Source organism: Pleurodeles waltl, chromosome 4_2, assembly GCF_031143425.1.
Source record: "Pleurodeles waltl isolate 20211129_DDA chromosome 4_2, aPleWal1.hap1.20221129, whole genome shotgun sequence".
Classification (NCBI taxonomy): domain Eukaryota; kingdom Metazoa; phylum Chordata; class Amphibia; order Caudata; family Salamandridae; genus Pleurodeles; species Pleurodeles waltl.
The window spans coordinates 350,881,583-350,896,802 of record NC_090443.1 but is presented as its reverse complement, the minus strand read 5'-3'; the positions used below and the strand labels follow the sequence as shown (position 1 = coordinate 350,896,802).

At 43.8% G+C, this 15,220-nt stretch overlaps 1 protein-coding gene across 1 annotated transcript in view; it reads right to left on the bottom strand.

Moving 5' to 3' along the window:
• KIF14 (kinesin family member 14) overlaps positions 1 to 15,220 on the bottom strand; it is a 349,189-nt gene that overhangs the window by 205,583 nt on the left and 128,386 nt on the right. The window contains exons 12-13 of the mRNA XM_069231431.1: positions 11,559 to 11,706; positions 11,370 to 11,433 (exon numbers count right to left, since the gene is read on the bottom strand). Coding sequence (XP_069087532.1) covers positions 11,370 to 11,433; positions 11,559 to 11,706 — 212 coding nt within the window. The remainder of the gene's footprint in view (positions 1 to 11,369; positions 11,434 to 11,558; positions 11,707 to 15,220) is intronic.

The following is a 15,220-nucleotide window of genomic DNA, read 5'->3' as shown; positions in this document are numbered from 1 at the left end:
TTAAGAATCAGAGTGAACCCGATAATGAAGCATGCCACTATTAGAGTCAGTGAGGGTTATATGTAGGAAAAGGGAATTCTTCCTTCCCCCACATTCACAGGAGTGGAGCACAGTATTTTCCCCGTTGTTTTATTATATTTTGTTTAGACTCACTGTTATCCTGAGGGGTACTCTATGGTTAGCAAAGGGAGGACTTATCCCTCTACTCTAGTGAAAAGGGTCTCCCCACCCTCCAGATTAGGAATGTTTTCTCAAACCCTTTGTACATTAAGTTGTAAGGTTGAGCAGTGACTACCACCACCATACTGTGGGCTGAGGTTGTTGCCTAGGGTGGGTGCCTTCCACCCTCCTGGAGCCCAGGTCTGCTGAGCTATGTACGGTTAAGCCCTGTTCAGCCCAAACTCTCTCCTCTCGGGCCTGCCAGTTATTTAAGCATGCTCCATGAAGTGAAAACTTACAGAAATGGTGGGATGGGGATCAAAAGACAGAGTTAGCCCTCAGCCCGGCCTACTGGCCATCTAGTCAGCCAGCTCAGTGACCAGATGGCCTGAGCCAACCCGGTGACCAGATGAGCCAGGTCAACCCAGTGACCAGATGGCCCAGGCTTGCCCAGCAACCAGATGGCCCATGCCAACCAGGGCGACCCAGATGTCAGGCACACAACAGTCCGACAATGACAACAGTGGCGGTACACTCTGAGGCAAACACTGAAGAGGCTACTTGTCTCCAGGCAATTCCTGCAAGAGGGATTCCACTCCAGCAATCTGGTCGCCCTGCTGACCTGCAAGAGATTGTGCCCCAGTCCCAAAATCCGGCGGCGCAGGGCAGGAGGAGGAGGCTCCCATGCCGGGTGGCATGTTGTGGAGGCAGCCTCCCACAGACCAGCGTCCATCTGTCCCTCCCTGTTGGCAAAAGGTCCCCTATGTGTGAGGGGCACAAGCACCCACAGGCACAGACAAACGTTTGGCTCAGAGGACGACTTTCAATAGATCGCAGTGAGGTAGTTGCTCTGCCACTTATGAAACCCTGACCCAGGTTCAGGTAGTCTTTAGAATGATTTAGCACCGGGTGTCCCGCAACATGCAGTGCACTAAGGGCAATGGAGGCAAGCCTTCTTCCATCTGCTCCTGTCCCCAAGCGGGCGGCTCTAACACAGGCCCAGGAAGTCAGCTATCCCAGGCTAACTGATGCTCAATGGCGCTACGGTATCTTTACAGGTTGTGGGGGCGGTATTCTGACTTGGAGGCGTTGAGTCTTAATCTCACAGATGGTAGCTTCACCCATTGGCTCCTCAGCCAAGCACATGCACCAAATGTCTGAACCTGCAGTTTCTTTCGCACAGAGCAGGATTACTATTGTAGAGTAAAACTAACCTGTCTCACAACGTTCTAACCCTCGCTCATGTTCCCTATTAGTGGGTGAACAATCCAACGCTTGGTGAATTATGCTTCACAATGATAGGAAGAGCTGACATCAAAAGATGAAAAAGCAATATCGCTATTAACGCTTGGACACCACAAGCCTCAACTTAACTGTGGTAACTAATCTGACACTACGTGCTTGAAACCCAAAAAGTCAGAAAGATCATGAGGCCCTGCTTTCACAGTCTGCATTCATACTGAAAATCAAAATCAAGCAAGCTTTTGCTCTTCTGCCGTGCAGGAGGTTTCTGTCCTCTCTGAGCTCGCCTCAGGACACCTGAGTTGTTGTTTCAAAGGTCTACCGCCCCATGCAAACTCGCCACCTGACACTGTACTCAGAATGGGTTGTGCCCGGCGGGCACTGGGCGCTTTGAGCCAGAAGTGAAACCCGCACAGGGCTCACACCCCCCCCCCCCCCCCCCACCTCATCGGGTAAGTGAAAAAGACAATAAGAGATGACAACGCATTTGGCTATTCCTATACCACCACGTGGTGGCTCATTCTAGGATATCACTGCTGTCCATCAGCGTCAAATCTGTATTCCTTCCAACAAAATAATTGTTACTAAGTAGAGCTACAGTTAAAGCTGTCCTCACTAGACTGTGAATCACTTATCAGGTAGCGACAGGAAACCCTCAGTACTTCTCTAAGAATATTATTTGTGTATTTCCTAGCGTATCATTAAGAATCATTGCTGCAATCTACACTGATTATGTGTGAGTAATTATTGTAAAGCTAAACTAAATTAACATGCATCAACTATAATAAGAACTGTACCAAACTTCACACACACATAATTATAAATATAGGAAAGTTAACTATCATTAATGCTAATCTCAACTGTGAACATGTCAACTATGCTAAACTATGTGTAAATATGAAAAAATAAACATCTTACTAATATAAAGAACAACATGTGTAATAACTGAAATATGGGTAGAGCAGTAAGTGAAATAACTAATTGTCCATAAATACTTTGCACATTTTTTAAATATCCATCAAAGTAGCCAGGCAAACATTCTTTTTAAAAGGGAAAGTCATATGCAGTCCAAGATCAGCTAGAGCAACATCATTACATTAAGGGCAAATGCCACAACAACATCCTATGATGAATCCATGAAATTTGACATTGGAACAGTTTGTGAGATTTTTAATTTGTTGTGATAGCTCTTGGTAATAGTTGACTTTACTTTCAAATGCTTGTTCAAGGGAGTTTTGTGAATTTTTATGACTAATTGAAACATCCATCACTAGAGCAGTCCCATCTTACATCGGTTTTCTAAGTTCACCTTGGTTGTTTTTAACATGAGGTCCTCTATATGTCATCCAACCACACCTTTTTACCTTTTTGCTCAGTCAATGAGAAGTTCTAAAACGTTGTTGTTTTTGATCCTCATGTCTTTGGGAGAAGTACCAGTAATGTGAGCAATTGTTTCACAAACATCCGTACAGTACCTGCATGTTGAGAATATGTTCTATTTCTTCCTCTTGAAATAGTTATCTAGTGTACAGACCTTTTGCTCTTAACATCAATGCAGCTATATATTGATTTTCCTTCAATTTTGTGTGTTTCCAAATCCAGAAGCTAGATGTTGGGTTATTTTCAAGATACTTAATACCATCACCTTGGAAGGGAGATGTTTCCATTTTTTTAATTCTTCCTTTCTCCAGTCATTTGTGACTAGCAACTGTAGATCATAGCTCAGACATCTACTGTCCAAAAGGTTTATTTTGGTGGTTTTGATGGCTTGATCAATTTTGTCAATTATTATTTCACCCACATACATGTGGAAGTGAGCTATGTATAAATCTGGCATTTCTCTAAGATAGAGAAGAATGTTGATTTTGTTTAGTCCTATTGTTGTACATAGCTTAAGTACGTTTAGGCCCCCCATTTCTTCTTTTGGAACAGAGGAGACCATCACATGTGTACACAGGTAGGTGTAGAAATTGTTTAAGGTATTTCTTAATTGTCTGGTCCAGAGCGATGAGAGTTTTTGCTTCTGTTCCGGTCATTTCCAGTTTAAATGACAGCTTAGGAACCAGAAATTGGCATAGTATTTCAACTTTTTGTGTGGGCTTGAGTGGTAGTTTCACGTTTTTGAGCCCAACCTGTGAGGACCTCATTTACTTTGCTGTTTCTTGTGTGACCAATGTGGGGATCAAAGTTCAATCTGAGGTATCTCCCATGGTCACCTGGAAGAATGTTTTCAATATTTAGTTTTTTGAATTGCCGTGGTTTACAGTTATTCCACCAGGATTGTATCTTTATTGTAGCTTATGAATAAACATGTGTCTGCTTTACATTTAGTTTTGGACCTGTTGTATCGCTGAGTTTGTCAATGATTTTTAGATTCATACTCATTCCTTCCCATGTGTTGCTGAGTACTGCAATGTTATCTGCAAAGGCTAGAGGGGTGTTATGCTCAATAAGGCCATCAGATCCAAATGTAAGGCCCTTGCCTTTTTTTCTGAAGATCACATATTAGAGGGTCCATTGAAATATTAAATACCAGTGGAGATAACGAGTCTCCTTGTTTTAATCCAGATTTGATTGTTATTTCTGGTGTTGATTCATTGTTTTTACTCTTGAAATATGTTGTTTAATTTGTAAACAAGTTTTTAATTCAATCTCTTATGTACGATAGAACTCTGTGTCTTTCGAGACTTCGTAAGATATGACAGTGACTGACAGTCAAAAGCTTTCGAAATGTCAATGAACACCATGCAAGTGTTTTTTCTTTCGGGCCCCTTTAATTATGTTTTGAAGTAATGTCAATCACATACTCTTACTTTCATAAAGACTTTTTGCCTCGTGTTTCGGTTGATGAATGAAGTGAGCCTTTTCGTAAGTATTTTTGCAAGTAACTTCATGAATGCTGTGTCAATTGTAATCAGTCTCCAATTGCTTATGTTGCTTAGTTCATTGATTGATACATTCTTAGTAATTATAATTGAAAGGTTCTTTTAATACATTCTGGGACTCTTCTCATAGTCAACCAAGTCTATAGTATTTTGGGCAGCAGCCTTGGATCTTTATTGTGTACTTTGAAGAGATCATTTAGGCCAACACCATCAAGCCCCACTTCTTTATTCAAATTGGAGTCTTCAAATGCATCCGTTACTTCGAGAAGTGTTATTTCCTTACATAGTCTTTCAAGATTTCTTTCTTCTGTTATCTTGTCAATATGAATGCATTTGGGTGTTTTCTTGTTTTCTTTCTCAATAATGTCTTTGTAATATGGAAAGATATCATTAGCACTGAATTGGCAGGCGGCATCTTCTGCGCCATCAGTAATAGTTCTGGCAGTTTCTTTTTGCCTTTCTTGAACACTGCCTGGTATTCCTTGTAGCAGCCCTTTGCTTCTGAATACCTTTTCTCCTGCGATTTATTGAGTTTTTCATTTTTCTTATTTAAAAAAAAAAAAAATCCTTTGAGCTGGGGTGCTCTGTTGCACCCCTTGAGCAGTATTCGTAGGTTTGTTGCAGGTTTTGATTCAGTGTTCAATGAGATGACTGGCTTTGGACTCATATCGCTGGTGTTTTCAGATACGTATACCAAGATTTCTTCCAAAAAGTCCATAGCAGCTTTGTGATGCTGAGGTTTTTTTTTTAAATATCTTTGAACATCTGATATTCTGTCATTCAGATCATTAAAGATAATGATTTTAGGCGCCTATTTTCTGTTAATAAAGCCTTTGCGTCTTTCTTCTCTTGTCATCACTGGTAATTCAGGCTCATCACTGGAGTCACTTTCAGTGTTACTGGATGACTGTTGGACATCCATTGCTTGTTTTTTTCTTTTATATCTTCTACCCCTTATTTTTTCTGCAATTTGTTTCCTGTTTTGTTGTTGTCAGGGTGCGGAGCTATCAGTGCATTAATTATTCTTTTACTTTCGTATACTTATTCTAATTCTGCCAGCAACACTTGTTCCTTGTTTGACCAAAGTTTAGATTGTTTGGTGCTTTCTAGAACTGCAGTTGTAGCATTGGTTTATACTTTAGGATGTGCATGCCTTGCATGTTGTGACATTCTAATTTTAGTTCTGAATCTGAGGTCACAGAAGCTAAAGAGCAACTACAGCTCTCTTTTCTTGATTCTACCCTTGCATTTTACATAACATGCAATACTGTGAAATACGGCTTCTTTATCACACTTTGAGCAATATGTTTTCAGGTAGTAATCTTTGTTGGAGACATGTTTTCTTAGCTCTTTGAAGGTTACCATTATGTCTCCGCACAAATCGCAGTTATACTTGTCATTGGGATATCTCCAAAATGTTACTTTTTTGCTGAAGTCCCTTCGCTTGACATTTGGTTTGTCCTTGACCTCTTACAGGGAGTGCAGAATTATTAGGCAAATGAGTATTTTGACCACATCATCCTCTTTATGCATGTTGTCTTACTCCAAGCTGTATAGGCTCGAAAGCCTACTACCAATTAAGCATATTAGGTGATGTGCATCTCTGTAATGAGAAGGGGTGTGGTCTAATGACATCAACACCCTATATCAGGTGTGCATAATTATTAGGCAACTTCCTTTCCTTTGGCAAAATGGGTCAAAAGAAGGACTTGACAGGCTCAGAAAAGTCAAAAATAGTGAGATATCTTGCAGAGGGATGCAGCACTCTTAAAATTGCAAAGCTTCTGAAGCGTGATCATCGAACAATCAAGCGTTTCATTCAAAATAGTCAACAGGGTCGCAAGAAGCGTGTGGAAAAACCAAGGCGCAAAATAACTGCCCATGAACTGAGAAAAGTCAAGCGTGCAGCTGCCACGATGCCACTTGCCACCAGTTTGGCCATATTTCAGAGCTGCAACATCACTGGAGTGCCCAAAAGCACAAGGTGTGCAATACTCAGAGACATGGCCAAGGTAAGAAAGGCTGAAAGACGACCACCACTGAACAAGACACACAAGCTGAAACGTCAAGACTGGGCCAAGAAATATCTCAAGACTGATTTTTCTAAGGTTTTATGGACTGATGAAATGAGAGTGAGTCTTGATGGGCCAGATGGATGGGCCCGTGGCTGGATTGGTAAAGGGCAGAGAGCTCCAGTCCGACTCAGACGCCAGCAAGGTGGAGGTGGAGTACTGGTTTGGGCTGGTATCATCAAAGATGAGCTTGTGGGGCCTTTTCGGGTTGAGGATGGAGTCAAGCTCAACTCCCAGTCCTACTGCCAGTTCCTGGAAGACACCTTCTTCAAGCAGTGGTACAGGAAGAAGTCTGCATCCTTCAAGAAAAACATGATTTTCATGCAGGACAATGCTCCATCACACGCGTCCAAGTACTCCACAGCGTGGCTGGAAAGAAAGGGTATAAAAGAAGGAAATCTAATGACATGGCCTCCTTGTTCACCTGATATGAACCCCATTGAGAACCTGTGGTCCATCATCAAATGTGAGATTTACAAGGAGGGAAAACAGTACACCTCTCTGAACAGTGTCTGGGAGGCTGTGGTTGCTGCTGCACGCAATGTTGATGGTGAACAGATCAAAACACTGACAGAATCCATGGATGGCAGGCTTTTGAGTGTCCTTGCAAAGAAAGGTGGCTATATTGGTCACTGATTTGTTTTTGTTTTGTTTTTGAATGTCAGAAATGTATATTTGTGAATGTTGAGATGTTATATTGGTTTCACTGGTAATAATAAATAATTGAAATGGGTATATATTTTTTTTTGTTAAGTTGCCTAATAATTATGCACAGTAATAGTCACCTGCACACACAGATATCCCCCTAACATAGCTAAAACTAAAAACAAACTAAAAACTACTTCCAAAAATATTCAGCTTTGATATTAATGAGTTTTTTGGGTTCATTGAGAACATGGTGATGTTCAATAATAAAATTAATCCTCAAAAATACAACTTGCCTAATAATTCTGCACTCCCTGTACACATCTGGGAGTGTTTCAAATTTTGAGGTATTTGTGTCATTCTTGGCTGACGAGGCTATGAATTCAATGCTTTCCAAGAGGTCTACATTTTCATGATTATCTGATAGTACAGCAGGTGTACATGTTGATATTGTGATTTGATTCAGTATTATCAATTCTGTTGTTAGATTGCGGTGTAAATTCAACAAAATTGGTTAGAAGGTTAAAAATTTGTGGAAAAGACAGCACCTCCTTTTGCCATCTTAATGGAGTTTTTACTATCCAGGAACTACCCTATCTGGAATTGAGATCGTTTTTTTTTTGCCATTTCCCACTATCCTGCTCACAGCCATGATAGAACTCTGTTTGGCCTAGCTCTACAAACTTCTCCTCAAAGAGTATAGTAGTGTAGAGATAGTTACCAACACAAGGAGGTAAAGGACACTATGACAGACATAGTTATTCCTGCTGTTTAACCATGCTTCATTGAATTTCTTCACTTTGACATTCCAAGCGCTGGGCAGAAGTCACATTGCGCAAAACCCATCTCCAGCCTTTACAATGCTTTGTTTTCATTAAACAGTCAGATTTCTCTGGTTTGCACCAGTTCTAAGTTAGCTGTTAGGTTCATGGGGAGAGGTGACCATTGCGGTAATCGACAGGAAGGCCCTGGCTAATTTCCAGAGTCATCTACGTCTTGGAGGGCTGTGACTCATCCAGCTGTGGCATGTCCAGGCCTGCTTCACACCCCAGCCCAACCGACGACCGACCCATCCTTAGAACCAATCCTTATCTCAAAGTTACAGATAAGGGTTGCCGACTTCCCTTACCTACATTTTTCAGCATTCCAGAGGCTGTTCGCTTTGAAGACCTGCTGCACATATCAGTACGGCCCAGCACAAGATTTACACCACCTCTCCCGGATTTTCAAGGACCAGCGAGAGCTCACCAGATAACAATGGAACCATGACGCTTTCGAAGGCTAAGGCCTCTCTATCAGGGTGAACCCATTCCAGGACGCTCTGCCCTACCCAAAGGCTTCTGCGTTACTGAACTGGACGCCACGAGGGTGCCCATCTCCGCCACTCTGGGTCAGGAATCTGAACCAAACTCCCTTTCGGTTGCTGAGGGCAACGGAGGCCATGGCCCATCCCTTCTGAATGGCACTCACCCATCTCTTACAACTGAATGGCCCATGTTCAACTGCTGTTCCCATGGAACTCTTCTCCACCTTTGTTGTCAAGGTTCTCATTCGAATATTTGCTATTACCACCAAGGTCTGCACGAGCCACAGCTCCACCCAGGCCCTCGCCTGGGGCTTCCATGCACACCACAGCGGCCCTCCTACTTATCGGAGCTTAGCCCCCTCCGCTCTTAGCACCACAACAGACAGGTATGGGCCCGACGCTTCAACGCCATACATTTTCAGGGATTGTTGATTCGGCACTTGCATTTTTACACACTCCTTTGCGGATTCCAACTTCCATGGCCACCATCCTGCTGTCTATATCAACCAACACATTTTCTGGGTTCTGATGAGCGTCGGCATGGAGCGCCCTAACTCAACATTAAGTTAATCTCGCAGCACTAGTTCTGCTTACCAAAAGTGGCCCACTAGGCACTCGCATTTGATGCCCGGCTTCATGCCGGCGAGCCGGGTTTCTTACCAATTCAAAGTTTGAGAACAGGTGGAGATTGTTTTGGCCCCAAAGACCTCTAATCATTCGCTTTACCAAATAAAACTTGGGGTTTGGAGCACCAGCTTTCCTGAGGGAAACTCCAGAGGGTACCAGCTACTAGATGGTTCTATTAATCTTTTACCCATACATCCAGGTCGGACGACCGATTTGCACATCAGGACCGCTACAGACATCTACCAGAGTTTCCTCTGGCTTCACCCTTCCCATGCATAGTTCACCATTTTTCCGGTCCTTTCACACACACTCATGCTCCACCTCTGTGATGGAGCTGTGGTGGATTCCCACCTCAGGCAGCGTGCACTGGCCCTCAACTTGATTGCGCCACAGTGTTTCGCTCGGCCCTCCAACTCGCTCACGTTTTAGACTCCTTGGTCTGTATTCCAAGATTGATCAGGTGGGGGAACTGATATCGCAACAGACCCCTGGCCTGTGCCTCCACACCTAGCAGCATGACATGGTCAGGGTCCCTTGAACACAGGCCGCCCCAGTCAACAGTCGCACAAGGAGCAGGGAGTTCACCTCCCTGGTTAGTTTCTTTTGCTCTTCTTAGTAATATGCTTAAATTCAGCAGTGCACATGTCGGAGGTTATAGTCGGATGAGGGGGGGGTCCTGAGCTGTAGGGGCTGGGGCCACCGCATGGCACCATTTCCCAGATAGGACACCAAAGCACACAGGGGGTGGGGTGGGAATCAGCACTTGCGGGTAGCCAGTGGGACCCTTGCCCCCTCCAGCCGTGGAAGTGGGCACCAGAGGCAGTGCACACTGGGCACCTATGGGACACCACAGTCAGCATACCCAGCACATAGCCAGGCATCCCGGGACGCACCCTTGGTGACTGGTTGTCCACTTGCACCCCACTGAGGTGGGGAGGTGAAAGGTCTGGTGCACTGGCGGTGAACCTCTATAACAGCACCAGGCGGGTGGGATCCTGTGATGAGTGATCGAGGGTCTGACCTTGGGGGGGTGGGGGAGCGGGGCAGGGTGAGACGAAGGGAGCAGATCAACCCTGCTGCAGACTCAGCCGCACCCTGGGAAATCCCAGATGGGCGCACCCCCGGGAGGAACCCAGAGCCACAAGTTGCGTTTGAAGTATTGACGATCAGTGTGTCCTGCAATTCACACTAACTCTCAAAGCTAGCTGCATCTTCATTGATGCGCCAGCTGAGTGATCCACCAACGAGAGCTGGGAGAAAGGTGGAAAGAGTGCCTCATCAGGCTTACACTGTGGAAGTCAGCTTCTATGATTCAAAGAGCATATCCAGTCGCTCTGCCAAGAAGCCCCATCACTCTGGGCGAGGGGCACCCAAAGCTTCAGAGGAAGGCAGACAGCCCCCCTGCCAACAGTCCCTAGGGGGAGGCCAAAGGACCATGCAAGTCTTTAAACACTTAGTCCAGCCTAATGAGACCGGGACAAACCAGGTACCTGGCAACGAGGGAGAGTCGTCCCACCTGCACGCCAGCCGTCTGCCACCCTCCTCAGCCCCTGCACATCGCGACCCCTTGTCTAAGATGGCTGCCTGAGGTAGGCTGGGGGGAGGGGGGATCCTGTTCTGTTCGGAGGAACCAGAAGGGGAAAGCTGAGAGGTTTCCCCTGCCACACACCCCCCTCCTCAAAACTCAGGAGTGGGAAGGCCCAGGCGGCAGGGCCTTCGACGCTGGTTCCAGCCCAGGGAGCCACTGTGACTTAGTTTCCCCCCGGATCGTGCTGGGTGAGCTTGGGTTCTGTCTTCGGAGGGCTTTCTGTTGTGCTGCTCCTATGGAGGAGTGGGGCTGGGGAGGGAGGACTGGTGAGGGGATACTTCGCCCACGCATGGGTTGGGTCCTCCCAGGTGGGGAGCCCGCCAAGCTCCCAAGAACCCCGGATCACCTACAGAAACCTTGTTAGGCTTTTTGCTTCCTCTACTCAAGTTTGATCGCCTTTTCAGTGCTCCACCAGGGCTGCTGCCAACCCCATCAGGGCCGATCCGAGGGCGTAACTAAACTATCCAATTGCAAGTAGCGATGACTGGTGTGTACAAAGAGCAAGGACTTAACGTGAGTTAATTATCCACACATACTGGTAATTCCTCGTTCTTGGCAAATAATTGCCATCCCCAATCCGTATCACAAAGGTTTTAAAGGTAACAATTGCAATATTTTCAACCATGCAAGCTCGTAGACCCTTTCTCCTAATGTGAAGACATAATGCTATGGAAAGCAGATCCTGCAACAGTAATATGCAGAGCTCGATGTTACCACTGCAAACTTGCAGTCTGACTGCCAAGCACGAATTCTCTCAAAGGCAAAGGAAAACGTAAATGTCACAATAAACAACAAAATGCAACATACAAAAACTTAACAATGCAGCTTCACAAAGAAGCACGTACCTGCAACTCCTTAGTTTCCTCCAGTTTTCTTTTTTCTGCATGTTCCAGTTTTTCTTTCCAGGCTCTGTTAGTAAAATAAAAACAATGCACATCATGTTCTGAAAGGTTGGCACAATGATGCTGCATTTTTTTTTTACTGTTTCTAAACACATTACAATAACCAAAAAATGAAAAACTTCTCTTGATTACCGTTGCATATCAGCCATTTCCAACATCTGCTGATTCAGCTTCACTCTTAGTGATGCAATTTCCTGTTTGCAATGTCTGTATTCATCAGGGTTAATATTCGGAGTATTCAACTGAGACGACTTTAGTTTCTCTATTTCAGCTTTGAGTTCTAAGGCAGAACAATTAAATATATGAGCACAAAAGAGTAACACAATTCAAGTCTTGATGGATTATTTTGGGATGCAGCGTGGGGGTCATTCAACACAAGAATTTATAAAACATTATGGCATAGAATAAAAGGCTTTAATACGTCACATACAGCATAGGTATGTCAAAGATTCTATTATTCCAATGTTCATAAGTGAGTGCACCCTGCAGTCCATGTTTTTCTTTGTATGTTGGGATTTGTAGTCTTGTTTATCCCTTTCTAAAAAAAACAGAATGAAAAGCCACAGAATACGAAGAAAACACCTGGACTGTATAACTTACTTACTTCATGGACGTGGTATCGTGAGAGATCTGGTGCATCAATTCAGCACATTTGATTGGCTTGGTCATAAGGCAAAGCAACAACAATCTAGGCAATGATGAACTGTGAGTTATCAGTAAGCTGATTTTTTCTCTGAATAATGCTGATTTTCTCTCTGAAAAATGCTAATTCTCAACATGCTGAGGGAGAAGGAATAGAATTTCACCCCATACATAAATGGGTTTGTGAAAGCAGGGTTGCAGCAAAGTGAAGATTTATGCTTTGCCACGGCCAGCCACCTCCATGCGAGCCTGATCATCCACCCTGATATGTCACAATATTTAAAAAAAGAAAGAAAAAAAAAAAAGAAAAAAAAAAAAAAAAAAAAAGAAGAACTAGAGACACTTTTAGTGCATGTGCATTCTAGTTCCTGCCAAAACAAGTTTTTTCAAAAAGAAAAAAAAAACTAAAAACTACTTACTTCTGTACCTGTATGATTGGGAAAGAGCGATAACTTCACCTCAATGGGAAAATTCTAATGTAGCAAAGCAGCATATTGCACAAAAATCTAACACACCATTTCAATGACTATCATAATGTCAACATTAATTTGCCACCAAATATTAACATCACATTTTCCCTGAACAGCATAACGTTCCCCCACAGTAAAATCACCAAATATTCCCCCCTAAGGATAACCAAATTGGCAAATGTTCTCACCTAAGGATACCCTGTTCACATAACAAACATACCAAACCAGCCTTCATTTTGTTTTACAAATTCTATTCCTGATGTGTGTCATCTCTGAGCTCTTCTCCCCCTCTGCCAGTGTCTCTACTAGTGTCTCAAAACAGGAAAGAGGAGGGCACAGATGCCAACCAGAACAACTAATTTTAAGGTCCAGTTCAGTGAGACAGTCAACAGACCAATTTGTCCTAGGTATGTGTAAGAAAGTGCATTTTTTTTGGGTCACCCCACCAAACCTTTGGACTGATAATGCTATATTTTTTTTTTTTTTTACTCTGAAGGACACTGGGCCCTGTGACCAGGCTCCAGTGCATGTGCACGGACCCCTCACAGTGCACATGTAATTGGCTAATACATGATTGGCATATTTAACTTTCATAGAGGTCTCTAGTACATAGTACAAAGTGTACCCAGGGCTAGTAAGTTAAATATCACTAGTGGACTGCAGCACTTACTCTTCCACAACTGCAGTGACAGAGTGAAAACATGACTCTAGGTCTGCCACTGCAGCCTAGTCGGGCAGTTTTTAAACTACCAACCTGACATGACAGAATAAATCCTTTCACCAAGTCAAAGCCTTCCTTTTTAATATGTATAAGACACACCCCAAGGGAAGACCTTAGAAGACCAAAAGTTAAGTATTAAGAAGAAGTCTATGGGCATTTTATGTTTTACATGTCCTGATACTGAAAACTCTAAAGTTTTTTTTCTTTTTTTTTTTTAATTATAGTAAGGCTGGTAGTCTTACTGACTAACATGGGGTTACACTAGTCTACGCGCTAAGTGGCAACTGCCATTTGGGAAAGGCAAATATAATACTCTGAGGTATCAAATAAAGTATTACATTAAATTGTTGCTGAACTATTGCTAAATTGTTGTTGAAGTCAGATTTAAAGTACATTTTAATGCAAAGGTTACTTTAGAAAGTCTAGTAGCGGTTTCTGATTAACTATGGCAGTTCTCATCCGAGACAACCTACTGTCCTCCTTCTAGGAGGTGTGAAGTGCTCCCACGATTGAGGAACTAAAGGACCATTGGTGGGAGGAGGTGTGACATTCTCCAGCAGGATAGCCACAGATGCCCCTGCTACAAAGAGGCAACTACTACCTCTGAGAGCCAAATACAAGTCACAGCTTAGCTTGCTTGTTCCTCTATGTAGGTAGACAACTGGCATCTCTTCCAGTGGAGGAAAACCCATTCCAAAACCAGTTTTCCAGGAGGGGTGTTTCATCTACTGGACACAACTCCTCAGGGGTGTGCCCAGAGCTCTGACCCAGGGAAGAAGGGTCCCAACATTTTGGATTTGGCAGAGAGATGCACTGTAGGATTGTGTTGTGCCAACCACACAGGAAACAAGGTTAGAGGGGAAAAGGCTGCCCTGTGGGAATTGTATCCCCATTGGCTATGAAGTTGAGTCCTTCCGACTCACAAATTTGTAATTGGTATAAAAGTGGCACCCCTGGCTTTCAGCCTCACAACACTACTTCACTCAAAGGATAAAAATAAAATAAAAAAATAAAAGAAGGTGTTTGATGAACCAGTGGACCTCAGAAAGAAAGGCCGCACCAAAGAAGACTACACCTGTGGCTCCAATAGAGGACTTCAGAAAGAGAAAGGCCAGCTGCCACTGTTGACTTCGTGGTGAGAAACTTAAAGGGCTAGACCTGCTCCCACTCATGACAAGAACCAGTGAGTGGACTCCAAAGGCTAGCTGTCTAGCCTCCTGTAAGCCTCAGGGACATAAAAGCTAAAAACACCAGCAAAGTGCCCAGTTGACTGGTAGCCACTGGACTAACCCTTGACTGGCCTTGTGGCATCCATAAGATCAAATCCTATTCCCATGCTGCCCCACAAGATGTGGCTCACACCTCCTACACCCTTGGCTGGAGCTAAAGCATACTTTTTCTCCCCAAAGAACAGCAACATGTGAACCTAAAGCAAAATAAACTGTTTTTGGACACAGAGTCTAAGGCACATAGACTACAGCTACTGCTGCTATGTGGGTAGCCTCAAACACTGTCAAAAACCAAGACTTTTCACTGGACCACAGCACTTTGCATCTTTGGTGACATCCAACTCAGTGCCGGCCCCACGCTGCAGAGAACACCAACAACTTGTCCGGTACTGAGAAAAAGAACCAGTACATTTTCTAGGTGCAAAGATAATATCTTCAACAGGACCAGGCTGGCACCTGCACCTGACACCCAAACTCCATTGGAGTCAGCCTGAAACGTTGACTTTGCCTTAGGCCCTCGAGTCAAGGCTCATAGACTACCACTAAGAGGGAAAATCAGTGACTTTTGAAACTTTTTGGAGTGAAAAGCAGTGATTTAAAAACATTTGGAAAAATCATAACTCCAGTTCCCATCATAAGATTCTTGTTATTTTGGTGTGTAGTTAAAGATACCAGGGTATATACTATTGTTATAAATTGGAGTGGGATTTTTATTGTGTTGTGTTTCTTACT